Source organism: Trachurus trachurus (assembly GCF_905171665.1).
Source record: "Trachurus trachurus genome assembly, chromosome: 1".
Lineage (NCBI taxonomy): Eukaryota > Metazoa > Chordata > Actinopteri > Carangiformes > Carangidae > Trachurus > Trachurus trachurus.
The window spans coordinates 23,924,165-23,945,891 of record NC_139891.1 but is presented as its reverse complement, the minus strand read 5'-3'; the positions used below and the strand labels follow the sequence as shown (position 1 = coordinate 23,945,891).

Below are 21,727 nucleotides of genomic sequence, written 5' to 3'. Positions count from 1 at the left end.
ACGGCATGTATGAATACAAGAAAAGGTTTTCCCCATCTCCATTTAATTTTCACAGATGTTATACCATTCCTTGAATTTCCTACTTTAACCAGACACACAGAAGATCTAGAAAAACTAAACTACAAAGAGTTTTCCAACAATGTTGTAAAATGTACTGTAAAGTCAAAGGACATTCAGAATTTGTACTTATAACATTTCTAAGTACTATATGATACACATATAATTGTCCCTAGACCATGGATTGAGTTTGATTTTGTAAAGATGTATGTGGGTATGAATTCAAAAAAAGACAATACATGTGCAACATTTCCTTAATAAACAAAAGAAATCAGCAAAACTGTAGTTAATCAGATTTATTGAAGAGACTGTCAGAGATGGTTTAAATTAAACTGTGGAAAAATTATATCAGTTCTGATCATGTAAACTTGTTGATTTTTTTAAAGAATAAAATCACATAAGGCAATGCAACATGTTCAGGCTGGACATGGTGCAGATTATCTTGATATGATACATTTATGCATTTACCGACACATGAACCTGACACCCTACACTGTACATTGAACATGTCAATATCCCTGCACGTATGACAAATAAGCTTGAAAAGTCTACGGGGAAAAAAAGAAGAGAGAAATGGCTTAGGTGCTTAGCTGCAAAGTTATTTCAGCTGAAAGGCTAAAAAAAAAAAGGATGGAAAACTTCTCCTCAAATAAAACCGAACCTGGAGTATAAATGCTAAACTGATGTAGTGTACGGACTAGTTCCATGGCACATAGGACAAAGGCATCTGAGAAGACTAGTGACTATGTTTCTATCAAACACTACAGACTGAGCTATATGCAGTAAAGCATAGATAGGAATTTACAAGAATGTGCTGATTTTACAGTTTCAGACTGAATTGTGTTGTGTCTTAATACTTGGACTGTACCGTATACTATCTGCTCAAATCTTTCACAGATACATTGTATTAACAGTGACTCTGTAGCCCTAACCTACTTATCACAAGTTTATTTTTTTCTGCTGAAAAACTTCAGTCTTTGCATCCTGACAATTTGTTGCTTCTGCTCTTTTCATCCCTTCCTGTGGGGGGATACAAATCTTCTACTGGTTAAAACCAGTCTAATGTGCTTTAGTAAAATCGATTTTCTAACTTTTTAACTCACTTCAATGTCCTCCAAAATCACTAGAAAACAAGATACAATGTGAAGATTAACATTTGTATTTTAAAAGTTGCATATATCTTTTTTTTTTCATGATCATCTGTCACATTTGAGATAGTGATATGACTAACAAATAAGAGTGTGTAATCATTTCCTATTTGGAAAGCATACACCTTCATGCTTCACTCATACATCAGGAGGTTTCATTTAGACTCTCACCTTGAGAAACACCACAACACAAACTGGATTCTTAGAAGAAAGCTGTGCTCTTTGGGACGCACGTTAAAAGTGACCCTCAGTCACGCACAGTGACATTGGATCAAACCCATTCTGGTGTAGCTTGCTGAGCAACATAACTCTCTACAACAAAAACTGCATAAAATGCTTGTTATTTGCAAATCATCTAGTCACGTAGCCGTACCTTCACAGAACATTCTTGGAGCTGTCACTGGCAGAGGTCCATCTGCTTTTGCCTTTATCGGCAAATGTCTACAATTACTTTGTGGATGTGCCCTTTTTTTTTTAAACAACAGTTTTGTTTAATGGTGCATCAGTTAAGTCATATCTGAAGGAAAATGGCAAGGCTGTAATTGGGTCCTGCCCAACCATGTCTGGTAGAGTCTGTCAGTGACATCAGCCTTTGATGAAAGGCTAGGTGATCACAATGAGATCTGCCTCTGTTGGTTCTTTGGTGTGGTTGGTCCTTTCTTCTTGATCTTCTTCGGCTCTGGCCTCGTATCCTTCATCCCACGGGGCCGAGCTGAACCCGGCAGGAGCCGACAAAGAGTGTGGTGTGAGGGTTCTCCCCAGGCCTTGGTACTGACCATTAGGTGAGACTGGGTTGGATGCCGCCTCTGTGATGGCATCTTGGGAGCTTGACGAGAGCAAGCCAGATCTCTCACCGTCATCCTGTTCCTCGCCAAAGTAAGCCTTCCTTGGACGACCCATTACTGTTCTCCCTGTTGGTGAGCACAAAACGTGTCTTTACAGTCTTATCAGTGTTGGAGGATCTCCAAGACATACTTGGAGAACACAAATGTGGAGGTAGACTACCGGTAGTAGCCAGAAGACACTTACCAACATTGCGGACTTGTTCTGAAATGTCTGCTCTGACGTCAGAGATGTCCCACATCGCCATGAAAGAGTCAAAGCAAGAGCCCTCCTCAGCCTCCTGGATGTAAGGCTTGTAAGTGAAGCTGAAGTGATGGGCTATGGCAGCCAGAAACATCTCCACACATATGATGAAATCCTGAAGGAGTTAGGCAGTAAAACCAATGTCAGACACAGCCACTTGTTCATTTTGTGGGACTCGTGTAGTATTTTATGTTTAAATAGCTCAGTGTGAGAAGGAAAAACTACAAGTCAACTATGTGCATTTCATATATAAACTTTTTCAGCTAGCCTACCTGTAAGCCAGTAGCAACAGCTTCCACACTTTGCCAGTCCCATGTACGTTTCTCAGAGATAATGCCCACTTTCACCAGTAGGGCAATGAACACAGCTTGCCTGAGAGAGAGAGAGAGAGAGAGAGAGAGAGAGAGAGAGAGAGAGAGAGAGAGAGAGAGAGAGAGAGAGAGAGAGAGAGAGAGAGAGAGAGAGAGAGAGAGAGAGAGAGAGAGAATAAAAAGAGGGTTACCAAAAATGTAACAACTGAACATGTAGTTATATATGTGTATGCATCCTTTTTTTCCTTTATTTTTTTCTGTTAGTATTGTTATTTTTTTTGTTATTTATTTATTAATTTTATTTTCATCATTATTATTGCTATTATCATTGATGTTTCTTGTATGTGCCTGCTTGTTCTATGTTGTTCACCGTTTGTAAATTTACAAAATGTGCAATAAACATATGTTAAAAAAATAAAAAAAAATAAAAAGATGTCTCTGTCCCAATTAGGCACAAGCACACAATATGTAACATATATACAGCATTTTCATTTCGTAGAAGTATATTCAGATATATCATGTCAAGTTTGCCACACAATGTGAATTACCAGAAAGAGACGAACACCACCATTTTGACACAAAGGAATTTGCCCACTGGTTTGATTGGACCGAGCTCCTCTCTCAGGGCCCTATAGAACAGCACCAGGCAGTACATGGCAAACTAGAGGACAGGAGAACACAAAGAGAAATCTTGTTCAAGATATAGGCCGCTCGTAACACTCTGAGCATCTCTGGGCAAAACAAAAACCAGGGGCATCATTACCAGCTGTGACATATTGTTGAAGATGACCAGGTACGTCCATGCATTTTTCGAACTGAAGTTTCCTTCATCGTACACTCCACACAGCTGACAGATCCTGGTAAAGAAGAAAGAGCCACAAACAGCAGTCAAGTGAACAAAACGTTGTCATTTGTGTTTAAGAATATACAACTAAGTGCACGAAGATCAAAGTTTACTCACAAGGCAATCACTGTTGTGACGGGTCTTACAACTGTGTACTGCAACACTCCCAATTTGCATCTCAACAGTAAAACCCTGCAGAGGAGATGTATGATTTCAATTAGAAAGAAATTGGTTTAACAAAATCTCATTTGTTCTCGGTGACAATCTAATCTATTGAAGTTAAACTCAAACACTTCAAACACTAATGGTCATAAGAAATGGTGAGTGAATCTTTGAGATGTGTAATGACCACACAGAAACACTGAACTGTGTAATTTTCCTCAAGAGCTTCTCGGTCAGTCATGGTCTATAATATCTACACAGAAAATACAACAACACCATTAAAGGTTAAAAACATTCAACAGGGTAGCATTATAAAATACAAATGAGATAAATGCTCCCAGCATTCAGGAAAATGCCAATCCATTTGTTCTCCTTTTTTGTTTTGAAAGAGAAGGACAAAATTAACTGCACACAGGCACATTAACCAGTTACTGATGACGCCTGACTGAGGCTAATTTGAAGCTGGTGACTGTCATTGCTTTCCACTTCCATCTTAACTTTTCAGTTCAAGTCCAACAAATTACATACAAGGAAAAAAACAGATCTTTTTTTTTTTTTTTTTTTATCTCTGAGGGACTTTCATTGTGCCTTTCCTTCAAAACTGTAGACATTTCACTGAAATCATATTGGAAGGTATAACCTAAATAATAAAATATCCACAACATTAATGGTAGGTAAGTTAGACCTTTAACTTACTCTCCCATTGGCCATGGTGGGCAACAGCAGAGAGGAGGCAGGTGTTTCTGCTGCTCCTGAACCTCCAGCATCATGACCAGGCTGGGGTACTGATTTTCCAGGTAGTTGAGCAAGAAGGTCATGAAGTTGTAGATGACGTAGGCCTCGTAGCACTCTCTGCACGTGTCCACATAAATTGCAATGCTGGGGTATTTCAGTGCAATCCACTAAAAAATAAAAAGAGTGATCACACTAAGAAGAGGCATTTCACACTTCTGCAAATTGCTAGCAAGTTTGTCAACACATTGGTCCCTCAAAATTGATTGTATAATACACAACTTACACTATCCAAGCTGTAGATTGGGACCATCCATAATATCCTAAAAAGTAATCAAAATGAAATGAATAATATATATTTTTTTAAATTATAAAAACAGTTTCAGATTACTGCTCATGGATGACATACTTGTTAACATCCTTACCTGATGATAGGTTTCTGAAGCTCTGGCTGGGTGTAGTGAACCAGATGCTGGAGAATACCCCATAATGATATGGGTATGGTCATGAAAACAAATATCCCAGCAATGAACCATGCTTTATTATGCGTGCCAACCTGTCATTAGATGAAAAGAAAGAATCAACACATTAAGCTCTGCATTAAAATCTGAGAAACCCAGCACTAATGTTAAACATATTTAATAAATAAGGAATTTTCAAGCCCGAAATTACTTCTTTTTTTTCATAAATTAACATTAAAATGTGTATGATTTCATTCTGAAATTGAGGGAAGTACTACTATAAATAAGCACAAAATTGTTGTTATGTTACTCAAACCAGTATAAGTACAGCAATGGAGTATCACATGTGTTTGGTTACATTGCATACCTTTGTGTTAAACTAACAGAGGTCCTAGAAACTAAATTACAAACATGTCAGTCCTCAATCAGCTGCTGAAATACAACTGACCTCTGACTTCTGCAGCTCCCAGATGCACAGGGGCAAGACGACTAACAGCAACAAAATATACAGCACGACGACCAACGGCCGGATCCATCTTCTCCAATTCCCACAGGAACAAGGCATCTTGACATGAAGACACTGCGAGGCCTCTGAAACTGGCCTCGGGCTCAGAAGCAGCAGCAGCAGCGACAAAAACACAACAACTTGATAATAAACTCGTCTAGAAAACGCTGCTAAAGCTCCACACACATCTAACGTTAGCTCCGCATTGTTCCTCTCTTTTAACGACCGACTGCGACCTGAGACAAACCGTCACTGTTAACACATAGTGTGTGTGTGTTACCTCTTCCACTGATGTTATGTAGGTTCCCATTCATGTGGGTCAAAGCTGATAATTAACAGCTCATATGACTCGATTTTACCAAGCTAGGTGGCTAACGTTAGCTCATCAGCTGTTTCACCATCATGTAAACAAACAAAGCTGATGATCCATGCTGCCTTAAACTCTTACGAGTTTCTCAATATGTGACACAATAAAGTCAAAACTCTACATTAAGACACTAATCGACACTCGAAATAAACGTAAACTTATTCGTATTAAAAGGACGGTTTGCCTTTGTAGGTAAAAGTTTCCAAAAAGTAATTTGCTGTTGGGATCGTCGTCCTTCCTGTTGTCGACGCTTTTTGTCCCGCCCACACTGCGGACGTTGATTGGCCGTACGGAGAAAATCAACCAATGAATGAAGAGATATTGTGCGTTCCAAGATATGACGTCACGCGTGGCTAGTTCGGTTGGCTCTGCATTCAGCGTTGACCACAGGAGGAGCCGTGTTTTTGCCACCAGATGGCAATGTAAATTAACAATTTCCAGGACACCAGACCTGAAGTTTATTGTGCAGCACAGGATTAAATAAATAAGAATAATGATTATATATATAATAAAACAGGACTCTGATATGTTCTACCTACACCGTGTATGTATGAAGCGGTATGAAGGCTATCGAGAACTTGTAGCCTTTTGTTTAGGCAGGTGGGATTTCATATCGACAGAAGCACACTTTATGAGATTAATGATGGCTGCACTCAATGATGGCATTATGTATGCTGCTGACTCACTGAGGTGGAACATCTATCTATCTATCTATCTATCTATCTATCTATCTATCTATCTATCTATCTATCTATCTATCAACATGTATCCAAATATCGAGAATATCATTGCAATTTTAATTTATATTTTCATGATGAAGGGAAATAGCCACATGTTTTCCATTTACACACACACACACACACACACACACACACACACACACACACACACACACACACACACACACACACACACACACACACACACACACACACACACACACACACGTATGTAGCCTATGTATAATTTTTTTTGCACAGTTTTCCCAGGTTTTTGCAATGTCTTGTGTTATACAACATGATTAAAAAATAAGAACCAGTGCCTTTTCTGAATGTGTGTGCATGCATGTGTGTATGTCTGTGTCTGTGTGTCTCCTAAAATGAGGGGAGGCAGTACTCTCCTTACTGTTGCACCATGTCTCCACTGCCCCACAGTCACAGAAATCACTGGTTGTTGCAGGACAGATTGTTCATGAATTTTGAATTGATCCTTTTGGCTTTTATGAATTAGAAATAGTCTTTGCCACAAGTCGTGCAAGCGAATGCCATGGTGGATAGCTTGGAGGGATTGCCATGCAAAGTGACTTACAGGGTACAGCCGTGTAAAGGCAGGGTAGATAAACATATGCTGTGTTTGATCAGACCCAAAACATATTTCAGAATACAGGATGTGGCGTCCATCACGTCTCAGTGAATCATAGCCATAACTGTAGGGTGAAGCAGCTTGAATATTATGCGCCTCACAGGAGACACACATGAGGATAAGCAGAATGGATAGGTCTGAGGGATAATAATAATCAATGCACAACAAAAGAGGAGACATACTGTCTGATTCCTGAGAGATAATGTATCAACCAGAGTGCACCTCCTTTGTCTGAGGAATACACAAGCCCACGATTGTTCAGCAATTACTTATTTATCTTAATACGTCTGCCATAGGCCTTTGTGTCAGGAAATGTTCAGGCTCACTGAGGGTGTTCACTTCAGTTCATCTGTTCCTGAACAACAACATAAGTGTTGTAGGATGGAGTTGAAGAAGCTCCTCAAAGTCATACAGCGAGAAAAAGAGTTTGATGAAAACAAGAGTTTGCTTTGCTTTATGCTACACTGAGCATCTTGTGAGGGTAAATCTGGTAATATTCTACATTTTTTATTATGAACAAATCTCATGTAGAGACCAAAAAACCACAACCATTGAAATGTCAAGTACTTGTTTATTCAAAGCACGACAGAGATGAGTTCCCTCCCACACATCACTGTTGCACTTATTGACAAGTTCCGCCACTGTGATGACAAAACGTAGTTGTATTCCTGACTGTGGCCTGCATGCACAGACTGGTGAGGGTCAAAAAGTACAGAAAAATGAATGACCTTCTTTTGTTGACAACAACAAAACTACCAAATAAAATCAGATTTATTCAGTGCAGGTAATGACGAAAGTACTATAAAAGTTACACTAGGTGATGCTAGTGCTGCTTCTCTGCAAGGAACCTTCAGGGCAAAGAAAATTAAAGGTTTGCCCGGCCCCAGTAACCCCCCTTTCTCTAGGACCAGAAAGCCTGTTTGTTAATTTGATTAAACTAATTATTGATCTAATAATATGCAGTATATTGTGACAGCCCCTCTGTTTGTTTGTGTTGTTTGCTGCCCTGTTTTTCCTGTTTGCAACATCTTGACTTGAAGGCCTGATGTGTACCGTTAAGGCCAAAATATTCCACTGAGATCTTCTCCTCCCACGCACACACTTAACTTTTTGGTTTCTGTGGCTTTAGCTTTTGTAACGTAAACCAACAACCATTACACTAACTGTCATTTTACTGGCATTACAACCTATTTGTTTGGATTCATTCTGATTGATTTGGTATACTGCACAGACACAGAGTGAGAGTATAGTAGCTTGTTATCTTGCAGAATGAAAAACGCTAAGAAGCATATTTACAAAAACATTTAAGTATTTCTAACACGTACTGCCACCATTAGGTGATGTAGTTTAAATAAAATACTCATAATACTTGAATAAAAACATAAATGTGATATATAAATGTAATAGACAGATTTTTATTATATTAGACTTTATTATTAAGCACCAATGGTGTGTTTTTCTCACTTTTGGCAATCTTAGAGCCAGGTTATAATGTAAGCATAAAACTGAAATGATGAAAGTTTAACTATATTAAGTCATACTTTCATATGGATCATCTTTAATACACATTCTCAAGAACAGGCCTTCCTCATCTGCTGTGGGCCTCAGGGTAGTTGGCAGCCTCCGTCATCCATTGTGGATCATGGATTAAAACTGTTTAAGAAACCGTTGCTGTTTCCTGAACTAATGTTTCCACTATGAGAAATGAAAGAGTTTGTTTTTGATATTAGATTTTTACATTGAAATCAATTATAAAACAAACTCCTGTCCTATGAATTAAAATCTGGTCCAGAAGAAAGAAATTTAATTTAATTAGAAACATTATTTTGGGACTACACTGTATTTATTAATTTAACAAAGTGGTTAAAACTGAATTTGTGATTAGTGATTACAAGTTATTCTTCGGTTTTGTGGCATAGAAGCAGCATGAATGTTGTAAAATATATTCCAAATCTAATGCATATATGATCTGAGATGGAAGAGACTACTACTGTACAAAGAATATAAAACACTCAAGGACACTAAAAATGAAATAAAGAATAGGATGGTAAAGTTTAAAAAGAAAGAACACGAGGAAAAAATTTGCTTCTAAGTTCACTTCAATCTTATTCTTTATTTCTCAACCTGATGACAACAAGATCTTACCTTGCGCCCTTGCAGACACTTGTGGTCTTCAATATATTTAGTGTATGAATAGTCATATCTGAAAATCTCCACATAGAGAAGCACTTTGGACCTATGAGATCCTCTTTTATTAAATAAATTTAGTTTTTGAGCTTTATTCAATTTACTGCTGGCAAGGAAAAAGGTTCCCACCAAATTCCACTGAAATAAAACCACCATTTCACTTGCCTTCACTTCCTCTCACACACTCTCATTTCTCCATCTTACTTTACGGGAAACACATTGATGTGTTCCCATATACGTCATCTTAATATTATTATTTGTTGTTGTTACATATTCATTCTCAGCTATTAAACAGTGAGTTGTTACATCTTAGCAACAAGTGTTTTGCGCAGTTCAGAGTTTCTTCAGTGGTGCTGGAGACTGATTGTGATATGATTTCATGTAAAGAATATGGAACAGTTTCATGAGGTTTATGACCTGGCTGAGATTTATCACCAACCAGCTGAAACGAATAACAGGCTGAAGTCTGATAAAGCCATGACTGCTACAATGTAATGTTGGTCTTGGGTGTTTTTCAGCTATGTATATGCAGGGATTACAGAGACCAACCAATTGTCTCATTTTGAGATGGATCGCGATTCAGTTTCCAGTAACTTGTTATGTAGTATAAGCAAAATGTCTAAAACACAGATAAGTAATGGTCAAACTCTTCTTTCCTCCGTCCTCTTTTGGGAACACAGATGAGAAGTGACTTAGATGTATCAAATTCCCACCGTCCGAGCCGTTCACATCCTCTCCGCTGACATTAGCAACCCTAAGGGCTCAGTTGCCAAGCAGGTCACAGAGAGCTTCAAATCACTCCCAGATGCCTTTCTCACAGACACAAATGAAAAACAGAGAAGGGCCCTCGACTCTCCGGAGAAACCAACATTGGTCTGATGGTGAAATAAACCTCTTTGTTCCTTACACTGGAGATGGAAATGGATTTATTGGTATAAGCAGCAGCTCTAACATGAGGTTAACATGTTAAATCAATGACAACAAACACATATGAATTCAATTTTCTACAGATTGTATAGGCTACATGTCTGATGATGAATAGTGGCAAAATAATTATGTACAGAATATCACTTGGTCTTCTGTACACAAGTGTGCAAAAACACCCCAACTAAAGAAGTGCAAGTAATAATAAACACACCACACACACACCAACGCTAAAACACACATGTACTAACACACATTCAAACACACACAGGTTTTCATGTATTCACATATCAAACATTATAAGGCAGTAGGCTATAGCTGTGTGGCTTAATATGATTTCCACATAAAAATAGGCTAACTCAAGAAATAGTTTGAAGAAACACCTGTAGTTACCTTCTTGCCAAAACAGACATCACTCTCATTTCTAGAAGTTATTAAATATAAAAGTACAGTCAGGAGCTGGTTAGCTTAGCTTTAGCTCACCCAGCAAAGAATTAGGCCATAGTCCAATAGCTAGTATCCCATATATAGGCAAGTTACCTTGTTAGATTAATTACTTGCTACATATTCATACTCTAAAACTTAAATTCTGTTTAACTGATTAATATGTGTAAGATATACTTTGATGAATCCACTAGTTAGCTTTGTCAAGTGCCTTTCCAGCCTCATGTTTCATATTATTGTAGGCTATTTGTAAATAGAAGTGAGATTTTCGTATAACAAGCAGACGGCCTATTTTGCGGGTATTTATTTTCTATCACCTTTTCTGGACAAATTGAATCGTAGGCAACTGGACTTGTATTTATCTGGGAAGACGTTTCGCTTCTTATCCAAGGGGCCTCATCAGTTCGTATACGCAACAAGTCTCACTAGTGTAGCGAAACATCTTCCCAGACAAATACAAGTCCAGTTGCCTACGATTCAATTTGTCCAGAAAAGAACGATGACCTGGATGAATGAGAATATCCATAGACTTCCTATCACCTATGGTCAAGTGCTCTCTCCTCTGCTTCAATGGGCTTGCGTGTTAGTTAACAAGCCAACAACTCTTGGTAGTGGCATTTCCTGTCCATATAAGTCTGGTGTTCAAGCTAACATGTCCCAGACTAAACTAATCCTCATCTACTGAAGTCAGACAGCAAACAAACTGACTTGCAAAACTTTACAGTAGGTTAATAAGGCATTACCAAGATTAGTAACCTTAATGCAATCAATGAATTTCAAAGCTCAAGATACAATATGTTAATTATGAAGCAGATATTGTTTCCTCTGGACTGTGCACCATGAGCAGGTTCCCTCTGTTCTTAATGCTAAGCTAAATTAAGCCAAGCTAAGCTAAGTGGCTGCTGGCAATAACTCGATACTACAGTAAATACACAAAAATGAGAGTGGCATCTTTTGAGTTTTGGAGAGAAAGCTAATTAACACATTTCTGAAAATATCAAACTATACCTTTAACATTTGTAGTTTTAACTGCCGCCATTAAAAAACTGCCTCTGTTCGTAGGCTACATAGGTAGGCCTAATATAGTCTGAGTAACATAGGCTACTTATTAATACTGTAATATAACACTTTATAAAAGTGGACACTGTACATATACGTATATTCCATGGGTTATACATGCATAACTACTGATGATTACGTAAAATAAAATTCACAGTGTAGTAGGAAAAATAATAATTCCTGTCCATTTTTGGTATATGGTGACATCAGACCTGTCATAATACATTACTTCATAATAATCATTTGCTTGACATGTGCTATAAAAATACAGAATTGTACCTTATCGGCTCTAAAACCCACAGTCCTGTACTTGATGTTGTGCCTGTGTTTCTTGGCCTATTCTGACATCAGACAAGTCGTCCAACCTGAACAGCCATACAGGTCTGTTGTCCGTCTGATAGGAGCCATGTGAGTGTCTCTTTGCCCTCACACTCACTATAATAAACCAGCAGTTAAGCTTATGGATCAGTTGTTGTTTGGTTACGTTTGGGCACAAAAACAGTTTGTTAAAAGATCATGGTTCGACATACTGTAGAACAAGTACTTCCTTATGGTTATAGTAATAAACAGGTGGTTAGCATTGTGGGCTGATCCTGGATAAAAGAAACAATGATGACTGATTGAGTTCAGATGGGAAATGAACAACAGTTTCCTGTGTTTTCTGGCTCCGTCCATCCAAAAATCATGTAATAATTAAAAACTTAAAGTTATAGCTCAGCTCCATCCTGTTTTTTTAAAGACTTTTTCTCCTGCGCATCCTGCTCTCCCCTTTCCCCTCTCACGTTGCAGCGTCACTGTCCGTGGGTGTGGGAATACAAGGAGCTTGTCCGAGGAAGTGTAGCCCGCTGAGAGGCCCACGCAACTTCAGAGCACTTTGCATCAAATCCATTGTTTGTTCCTTTCAGCTCCAGTTCCTAATGTATCCATGCCAGGCTCACATGTTTCAATGGTCCAGAGGATGTGCATTTAAGTGTCTCAACAAATACCTTTTGATTTAGTGCGTTATACGTAAGGGTGTGTATTGGTTGCATTCGAAAAGCTTGGTGTGGATAGTGAAAAACCTGATAACTGTCCTCCGACGTGTGATCAGTTGCTGTCTTTCCTCATGCTGCGGTCAGCGTACGGGTTGTTGGCCTCTGGGCTTTTGCATTGGATACTGGTACCATTCATGTTTCCAATGCTGCTCAGTTGGTTGTCAGAATAGCACCAGCAGCACAAACATGACTGGAAGAGAAAGAGAGGGGGGGGGGGGGGGGGGGGGAAGAGAGAAAATTTCAAAGGAGGCGTTCAACATTTTGGGAAACACACATGTTAAACTTTCTGGTAAGGAGCTAGATAAGAGAAAGGACACAACTCATATAATCTGTCTACTGAATATGAAGCTGGATCAAAGGCTGAGATCAGAAAGATGTAAATCCACCTCCCAACACCTCTAAAACTGACACATTAACAGACAGATAAGAATTGTATCAGTGTTTTCCATCCACTTTCCTTCAAGACAGTGTGTGTCTGTGTATTTCCCAACATGTCAGCACAGCAATATACAAATAGATTTTTTCCGTGCGTGCAGCTATCCCCCCTAACCTCCTCCCACAGATCCTTAAACGTGCAAACTTGAGACATGGTTTATCTCCAGCCTAGGTCCCTTTGACAGATATTTGCAGTTGTGACCTCTGCCAACAAAGTGAATACATAAATCAGTGGGCTGCTTTTACATGTTGCTCATTGAACGTCATCACAGACTCTGAGTCATGGACAAAGGCCTGAGTTCACTGTTTGTTTTAATGGCCAGACTGAAAGAGGAGGCTGTTATATAGGGAAATACTATACCTTGAAGCAGTTTTTGAACTTTTTGCTGACAAAATAGAGGATAATGGGGTTTATGCAGGAGTTGATTGTGGCAAGGTTGATACCCAGGTAATCCAGGACCAAGAGGAAACTGGAAGGTAAAACAAAAGTAAACTATTATCATCAGTCATGTCTGGATTATCTTTATTTTTTTCAAACAGGTGAGATCCTCAACTGATAAATCATTCATCAAAATCATCAGGACAGCAATGTCATGTCTGTTTTACATTTGCATACTCGGAGGTTTGTTCAACCAACTCACTTGAGCAGCTCACAGCGCAACTTGTCATTCTGCCGGTAAACCATCTTCTTAAGGATCCTGCTGAGGTGCAGTGGGAACCAGCAGAGGGCAAAGATGAGGACGAGGCAGAAGACGGCTTTGGCCACCTCCCTCCTCTGCGGAGAGAAACGCAGGATAAGCACAGAGATAATGAAGTTAGTGTGATGGCAGATTATCGAGTAAACACTATTGATTCGTGTTTTCATTTTACACATTGCACACAGAAGCAGGAGTTAGATGTGTTGTCCAACCTGTTTGAGGTGCTCGCTGAGAGCTATCCGGAGGCTGCCGTTCCTGTGGTTGAGCATCTCGCTGGTCATCAGAGTGTAGAAAATACAAGTGCAGGCCAGCGGTACACAAAAGTAGAAGCCAAACAGCCACCAGTCCTTTGCATCCTTGTAGAACTACAGAGACATGCATGGGTGATTGAGTAAGTTAGATTTAAGCTGAACTAATGTGTGACCCCACATTTTTCCACCTGCACACACAAACCCTCTGAGATGCCATATCCACTTATACGACCAAGGCCTGGTCCTGCTACAGAGTTTAAGACTTCCTCTGACCTAAAACAACTTTTTGCTGTCTAATTGCCAGTTTCCCACCAGTGGCTCCTCTTACACCTTCATTTGTAGAGGTAAGATAACGTGGTATAATGTGGAATGAAGCTGAAATGATCTGAAATAAACAGAAATAATCCTTGAATCTACACTTTTGGAATTTAACCTGACCCAGACCTAAACCACTACCAGCCTATCCCTGTACTCCAGTGCTGATGGCATGTGAGTGCGTCACATGTATCCTGTTGTGAGTCTGAAAACAAACTGGTTTTAATTGCCGTGTGTATAATGAGACCATCTGGCTTTCTGTGGTTTTGAAAAATATGACAAGCACGCTCTTGAAAACTCCACAATTTCAAAATCACGCAACCTGCTTGAACTTAATAACACATTACACAAATAGCAAAACACACACACACACACACACACACACACACACACACACACACACGAAAACAATAGATTTGGACATTCACCAGAACTTTGTCCTTGTGTGCCAAACAACAAAATTCGGTGAGAACATTAGGTAATGGAAACATTTCACTGCAGCTAAATAGTGGTGATAAGAGGGGGGCATTTCCAAGACGTAAGCGTTGTTTTGCTGACACGTAAGACATAGTAGTCCTGTTTTGTGCATATGGAATAGATACACACATGTGGCTCAGCTTGAGACCTCAGATTTCAAGCCTCAGTAATTGCACTTGGCCTGCTATCAATTATGTGCTCCAAGGATGTTAAAAAGGCCATGGTCACTATAGTGAGAGTTAAGTAGACAAAGTTTGTCTTTTTTTTTTTACACCACTCAAAATCTTTTGTTGTATGATTGTTTTATCTCCTGGCTTGAATGGTAAATTTGGGTGGAGTCATCCTCGAGCATCACTTGAGTTATCTCATGTTTTTAATTAAATATGGCGCAAACATGAAATATGGCAGGTGATTGATTTTAACTGTCATATCAAAGCAGTAAAAATACTATTTATAACCAAAAATAGCACATGAGTGTGCCAGCTGGCCATTAAAAACACTCCCCAAGTCTGAACAAACAGTATATGCTTTTAAGATGATGGAAACATGAAGCTGAACTTGCACTTTCACTTTAAGTACCCCTCACTAGCCAGGTGCGCCTGCTATCGCATTACCACAGTAATGTTTTGTCTCTTTACATGATTCAACACATGTACAGTATCTCAACAACACTTTGTACCACACAGCACATCCTGGTCTGAACATGAGTAAAACAATGGAACAAAAAGAGAAAGCACTTCTCTTATCCAAAAAAAAAGATAAGAAAAGGATGACAGCTTACCATCATGAAGTCAGATTTGGGGTTTAGCATGCACGTGCGGATGGTTGTGTTCCTGTAGTTGAAGGTGACCATATCGAAGCCGATGGCCTCCGGTATTGCCAGGATGAGTGACAGCACCCAAACAGACACTATCTCAATGACTGTGAAGAGAGGAATGCCCACTCCCTGAACCCTGCTCCAGGAGGCCACAGCCCTGTACCTGTGTCACAGGAGGATACAAGATGAACATCCACTGCCTTAAACCTTAAACATATTAAATTGATCAGATGAACCGGTATGGATGTGACATGCTTAAATAAATGTCTGTTTATTAATTGAAAGCTCTCCAGGAGTTCAGCTATTTTTCCAGCATGCAATAGAAAAAAGGTAAAGTCGTCATTTTCTTTGCCTCTCTTGACTGACAAAGCTAACAATACTTTGTGTATGCATGGCAGCACACCAAACACAACAAACTGCTCAGTCAGCAAAGAATATCAGAATGTTAAGAATTAATGAAGAGAGATGATCAATTGTTTATTTTAAATATCTAATATTTATATTTTTGTGAAGCCTCCAAACAGACTGGCCCATGTTGGCAGAGAGGTCTGTCTGTTGGCTCGTGTTTCCCACGCACTGAATACTTGTTTGCTTGTTTGTTTCATTAATGGAAACCACTTGTCGAAATGTTTTAGTAAAATCCTGCATCAAGATTTTATGGCAAAAACAATATATTTTTCATGACACATTTGAATTTCTCTGTTGAACAACATGGCGGCATTTATATTTTACTAAGTGGTAATGTATCCACCTTTTTCTCTTCCTCCAACATTGAAAAGATACAAAAGAGACTCAAGTACTTTCATGATAGGCACAGACAAAGATATGCTACACATTTCCTGGAAACAAATGGAGAGCATTTGCTCTTGAACACAGCTGTACAGCACTGCAGCCTATCTTTTTTTCTCATAAAAGAGGTCAGTAAATATGTTTGCCCTGAGCCTTGAAGCATGTTCACTGCATACAGGGAAGAGGTTTATCTTACAAGTTGTGTCTAGGGCATGGAGTGAGATGGCACCGAGTTTCAGCCCCTCACAATCATCATTTATTCATTTGGGAATTTCCATTAACGTTCTATTAACAAAACAACTTGCAAACTACAAGGAGCTTTCAAAATTAACATTATGTGTTAAAGCATTGAAGAAATTACAAACATCTTTAAAATGACAATATTTGAACGCTGAGGTAAAAGAAAATACATGAGAAAACAAGATAAGTAACTTTAAAGTGAACATGAACGATTGGTAAAGGCATTAGGAGTTTCACTCTTATGTCTTAACACTGGAATGGATTGCATTTATATTGCACTTTTCTAGTTCTAACGACCACCCAAAGTGCTTTACATTAGTCACATTCACACAGTGTATGTTTCTATATAGCACTACCCTACTATACACACACATTGACTTTTTGACTGTACATCAGGCAATTTGTTTTCAGCATCTCGCCCATGGAAACTTGTGAAACATACTGTATGAACTGGAGCAGCTGAATCGCCAACCCTCTGATTAGTGGATGACCCCATCAATCTCCTGAGCCACAGCGACTTGAATAAAGTCTAAATGGTTCATGACCAAAATTAGAAAACATGTATGACATGTATGATCTGGAGCAATGCCTCTCCTGTGCTGATTAAAAAAATTGGGAGAACTGACAAAGCAAAGGGCCAAATCACATTTGTTTAATTTTCTTTCCAATGATTTGACAGCCTGTTTTTCTGTGATCGTGTCTGCTGTGGTTTCCAAAATGACACAAAAATTCTCCTGCACAAACATGCAGCCTTTGGGAAACCGTTTCAAAGTCCAGGAAATTATGGAGAAGGAATGAATTCCCTAGAACCTATTTCAAAAATAAAGATATAATTAAAACAGCACACCACAAACATGTGTGCAAAAACCCAGACGGATATTGTTTGTTCATTTTTCTGAATCTGGCAAACCCCAGCTTCCTTTGTTAAAGCTGATGATGCGGCATTAATCCAACATGTGTGTGGAGCACTGACCTGTCAACGCTGAGGGCGCACAGGTTGAGAACAGTGATGCCCACAGAGGCTTTTTGCAGGAAGGGAACCAGCTTGCACAGAATCAAGCCAACAACACTGTCATCAAAAGGCCAGCGGGACATCAGGAGCTGGTGGAAAACAAAAACATGATGTTAACATCAACACATCTCAATGATATGCAGGACAACATCTATCATTCAACAATGACCCTATATATTTTCATTACTACACCACTGTTTGGGTTTGTTGATGCATCAGTAAGATGTATAATTTGAATGAGGTAATAAGTCTTCTAACACGTCCCTAGGGAGCTGACTAATAGTCTCACTTTTGATACTGAACTTGTGTCAACCACCATTACGAACTATGTAAGGCAATGTTACTGCAGAACAAGGCACATCAAAGATCTATCAGCGTCATCTTAATGTCACCAGAGTTCAGCCTGACACGGACCAAACTGAGTTCATCAGCCTGTAAAACTGTGAACAGCTTTTGCTGAACTTCCACGTTTCTAGCCAACCTGCGACTAATCTTTGATAGTAAGTGTCCGGTATCTAAGGGTCACTTCCACAACCTCTTTTGATATTACTTCCTTTGGTGTAAAGTGTCAAGGCCATGTGAGTGGAGCTCTTTGTTTTGCCATCAGAGTTGTCCTGGCAATCTTCCATCGATGGACTCAACCTGCATCGAACTGCAGTTCTCTACGCAGAAGCTAAAGGAAGAACTTCAAGGTGCTTCCTGGCCCCCTTATGTTTACTTGTGCAAGTTTAAGTTTCCCAGGATCTCAGAAGAGGAGCCCACGTCATTGTTTTTAAAGCATAAGTAGCTGATTATTTTTGGAAACACTGTGGTAGCCCTGAGGAAGTGAACGGGGGGCTTCAGTATGGTTTCCACATTGTAGACGTGGCTCTTTCCTTGTTTGTGCATAAACTGTTCCGCCAGTAAGGTTTTTGTTTCCTCTTTTGCACATGTGTTGCTCAGACTACAAAGGCACTGTGGCCTCAAAGTCCCAAGTTAATTTTAACCAGGTGGCTTCCTCATTTTTTTTTTTTTTCTATTGTGAAGGCGTCCCACAAAAAGATCAGGTTGACTGATCACGTCATTTAGCTGAGTAATACAAAGCAGGACACTATATAAACTGATTTAAATCAACCCAGGGCAGGAATACTATGGATAATGCATCATCATTATACACATCATCATATTTTGAAGGCACGGTCCAAAGTGCAAAAATCAACAGAAGAAACCTGTTGTCCAAAATCAGACTGCAAACTTGAAACCAGCTATCAAGCAGATTGATTTATAGGTCTAAGTTCACCTATATGCATCAGACAAGCACTGCAGGGTGTTAATACAATTCAAACTACTCCTTTATGTGTTGTATATGTACATTCCTGTTCATTTGGTTGAAAAATTAATGAAGAACTCAGTCAAAAACTCCTCATGTGATTTATCACTTGACTAGCACATGTTTTTTTTCTTAATTTTGAGAATAAAGCCTTGAGATAAGAAGCCAGTGAGTGATATCTGAGGTCAGCACGAGGCCACTGGCATATATGACTTCAGCCTGATCCCTCTGTTTATTTAAGGAAGCCATATCCCTGCTCCTCTCATCACTAATCTGCCCACAAGAGGAAGATAACTGCATCTGACTGATTGCACATTTTCCCATTTATTTACACGTCCATCCCCCTTCAGCCCCTCTTTTCCTGCGCCCTCCCCACTCTTCCCATCTGTAATATTCACAAAAACCAGTTGACCAGAAATCAAAGTTAAGACTTCAAGTTAAACATGCACCAACTGAGTGAAAACTGTACCTTGTACATAGTGATGGGTATATCGATGAAAATGTAGATGAGGTCACCCAGTGCCAGGCTGGCGATCAGTGCATTGGGCCCGTTCCTCATGCACTTATTCCTGTATATAATCCTCAGCAGGGTGGCATTGCCGACCAGGCCAACCGCAAACACTATGATGGAAATTGTTGTGTTGATGTACTTAAAATAGTCCTTGATAGAAGTGTCTTGCACGCACATTGGAGGTGGCACTGGTCTCTTTATGACAGTTTCATTTCCAGAGCCAGATCTCACTGCTTGCGCATCGGCCCCGGAGGCCCCCAGGTGGATGCCGGGCCCTGTGCTTGGACTGATGGTGCTGTAGAATCCCGTAGACTGGAGGGTGGAGTGGACGAGAAAGCCTGGGAGAGAGTCCTGCTCCGCTTCGGCTCTGTTTATCTGGCACATTCCTCTGGCTGCCATACAGGCCATTAGCACCAACATATGCACAGCTGTGGTGCCCATTATGGAAAACATTCGCCGCTTTGATTTCCCTGATTGAAATACTGTACCAATATATCACTGGTGAGAAAAAAAACACAAGAGGAAGCTGTGGTTATTTTTTTTTCAGACAACACAAACAGAAAAAAAAAATCATGCATCTTTAACCACAATCTCTTCATTTTGTCTCCACTTGGATCTAATAAAAGTGGAATATTATATCAGTCAGTTACAAGAAAGTTTGACAGCATCGCTGTCCCTCTCAAATGCTGTGAGGAAGTTTACAACTTCTTCAAGACTTGAAATAGGTTTCACCAAGGCGGCACAGATGGGAGATGCCACAACTGGTTACAGTCAGGCAGAATAAGGAACAGGCATCGGCAGAGCACATTGGGCATCTCTTTTTGAGTCGTTTTCTGGAAGAAGGAGCGCTTAGTTATGTCTTTGCGTCAATAATGTTTGCAGCTGAACAGAAAGGCTTTATCTCTAAATGTGCTGGTCTGGCAACGAGCCCCGTCTGTGGGTTTGCAGTTGTATGATTTCCTAAGTTTTGCATTCTCCCTCTGTTTCTAATTGTGAAAGGTTTAAACATGTGGTTAAAAAAAACAAAGATAAAAAAGTGTGCTATACAAGAGTAAAGGTTTATAAAAAAAAAAAAAAAAAAAAATCAGATGAAGACTATACAAAGACTAGAACATTTACACTAAATTGGATTCTCTAATGAATCCTTTGGTTTCTCTCCTGTGAAATGATGAGATATCTACCTTCACCTCAGCAGCAAACTTTCTGGACAAAATCAGAGGAACTCATTCCACCAAACTCCTGGTAAAGAGCAGATAAAGTTTCAAACTGTCAGATCGATGGTGAAGCCCTTTTCATCATGTCACAGTACAGGCAACTCTTATAGCCCAGAGTTCTTCCTGTTCAAAGTCCCAGCTGTCACCAAGTACACAAAGAACTATTTAGCAGCCAGCCCTTCAAGTAGCATCACAGTTTAGCATCAGCATGACACTGCTGGGATCTGTGACAGCACACAAACTGATCTATCCATAAATAATAAATACGTTTGGTTTTCACCTACCGCTTCTAAAATGTCTGCCTGGCCCCCTTGGAAACTGTCAGGCAAACTTTCGGCTGAAGCCCCCAGACATCTGTATCACATCACATGAGTAATTAACGCACTATCAAAGCCGCACCATATCCCACTTGGTTTGAGCAATGCACCCGTCTGCTCTGAGGTGCCTTCGCATTATGGTTCAGAGTTTCCTGTTGAGAGTTTGCAGTATGTCTGAGTGTGTGTGCTTCTGTGGGAGTGTGTGGTTGTGTGTATCTCTGCATGAGTGTGTGTGTGTGTGTATGTGTATGTGTGTGTGTGTGTGTGTGTCAGAGCACCAGTGAGACACTTTGACTGGGTGGGATAGTAAATCTCCACCTCCCTTTGCTAACAGACTGGGCCCCCTTTGGAAACATCACCCCCCTCTCTCCTCTCTCTCAGAGGCACCGCCTGCTGACAGTCATCTCCAAGGCACAGCGGCACACACACACACACACCCACAAACACACACACACACACACACACACACTGGGGCAGGGGCATCTGGGAGCCTGACGCCCCTCCAATCTGCCCCTTTCTTTAAAGCCCTCCTACCCCCTCCTTCTGCCCCTCTCTGACTCACATCAGCTCTTGTATACACTACATGCAACTGTTTCCTCACACGAAAAGGCAGCAGAGATTAGATTGGAAGGAGGAAGGCAAGACGTAGTTAGTGTCCA

At 39.9% G+C, this 21,727-nt stretch overlaps 2 protein-coding genes across 2 annotated transcripts; both read right to left on the bottom strand.

The window, feature by feature from the left end:
- Window positions 1–26: 26 nt before the first annotated feature.
- Window positions 27–5,929, bottom strand: tmem184c (transmembrane protein 184C). Its single transcript, XM_083976258.1, has 10 exons — window positions 5,250–5,929; window positions 4,766–4,896; window positions 4,627–4,663; window positions 4,305–4,510; window positions 3,564–3,638; window positions 3,366–3,459; window positions 3,151–3,263; window positions 2,564–2,663; window positions 2,235–2,406; window positions 27–2,116 (listed from the first exon to the last, which is right to left on the bottom strand). The coding sequence occupies exons 1-10, from the start codon at window positions 5,364–5,366 to the stop codon at window positions 1,809–1,811; spliced, it is 1,353 nt and encodes a 450-aa protein (XP_083832384.1). The 5' UTR covers window positions 5,367–5,929; the 3' UTR covers window positions 27–1,808.
- A 4,209-nt stretch (window positions 5,930–10,138) lies between these two features.
- ednraa (endothelin receptor type Aa) lies at window positions 10,139–21,273 on the bottom strand. The gene is made up of 8 exons (XM_083973030.1): window positions 21,036–21,273; window positions 19,496–20,035; window positions 17,679–17,806; window positions 15,641–15,839; window positions 14,029–14,181; window positions 13,760–13,893; window positions 13,480–13,588; window positions 10,139–12,873 (listed from the first exon to the last, which is right to left on the bottom strand). The coding sequence occupies exons 2-8, from the start codon at window positions 19,988–19,990 to the stop codon at window positions 12,736–12,738; spliced, it is 1,356 nt and encodes a 451-aa protein (XP_083829156.1). The 5' UTR covers window positions 19,991–20,035; window positions 21,036–21,273; the 3' UTR covers window positions 10,139–12,735.
- Between the last annotated feature and the right edge of the window lie 454 nt (window positions 21,274–21,727).

What these genes read in the sequence shown, in the direction of transcription:
- tmem184c (XM_083976258.1), bottom strand. Translation starts at nt 5,366, where the DNA reads ATGCCTTGTTCCTGTGGGAATTGGAGAAGATGGATCCGGCCGTTGGTC. An exon ending in CAATCTACAGCTTGGATAGT is followed by an intron (nt 4,511 to 4,626) that starts GTAAGTTGTGTA and finishes TTTATTTTTTAG; the next exon opens with TGGATTGCACTGAAATACCC. An exon ending in AGAACAAGTCCGCAATGTTG is followed by an intron (nt 2,117 to 2,234) that starts GTAAGTGTCTTC and finishes GCTCACCAACAG; the next exon opens with GGAGAACAGTAATGGGTCGT.
- ednraa (XM_083973030.1), bottom strand. Translation starts at nt 19,990, where the DNA reads ATGTTTTCCATAATGGGCACCACAGCTGTGCATATGTTGGTGCTAATG. An exon ending in TGCGCCCTCAGCGTTGACAG is followed by an intron (nt 15,840 to 17,678) that starts GTCAGTGCTCCA and finishes CCTGTGACACAG; the next exon opens with GTACAGGGCTGTGGCCTCCT. An exon ending in AGTTCAAAAACTGCTTCAAG is followed by an intron (nt 12,874 to 13,479) that starts GTATAGTATTTC and finishes TTTCTCTTCCAG; the next exon opens with TCATGTTTGTGCTGCTGGTG.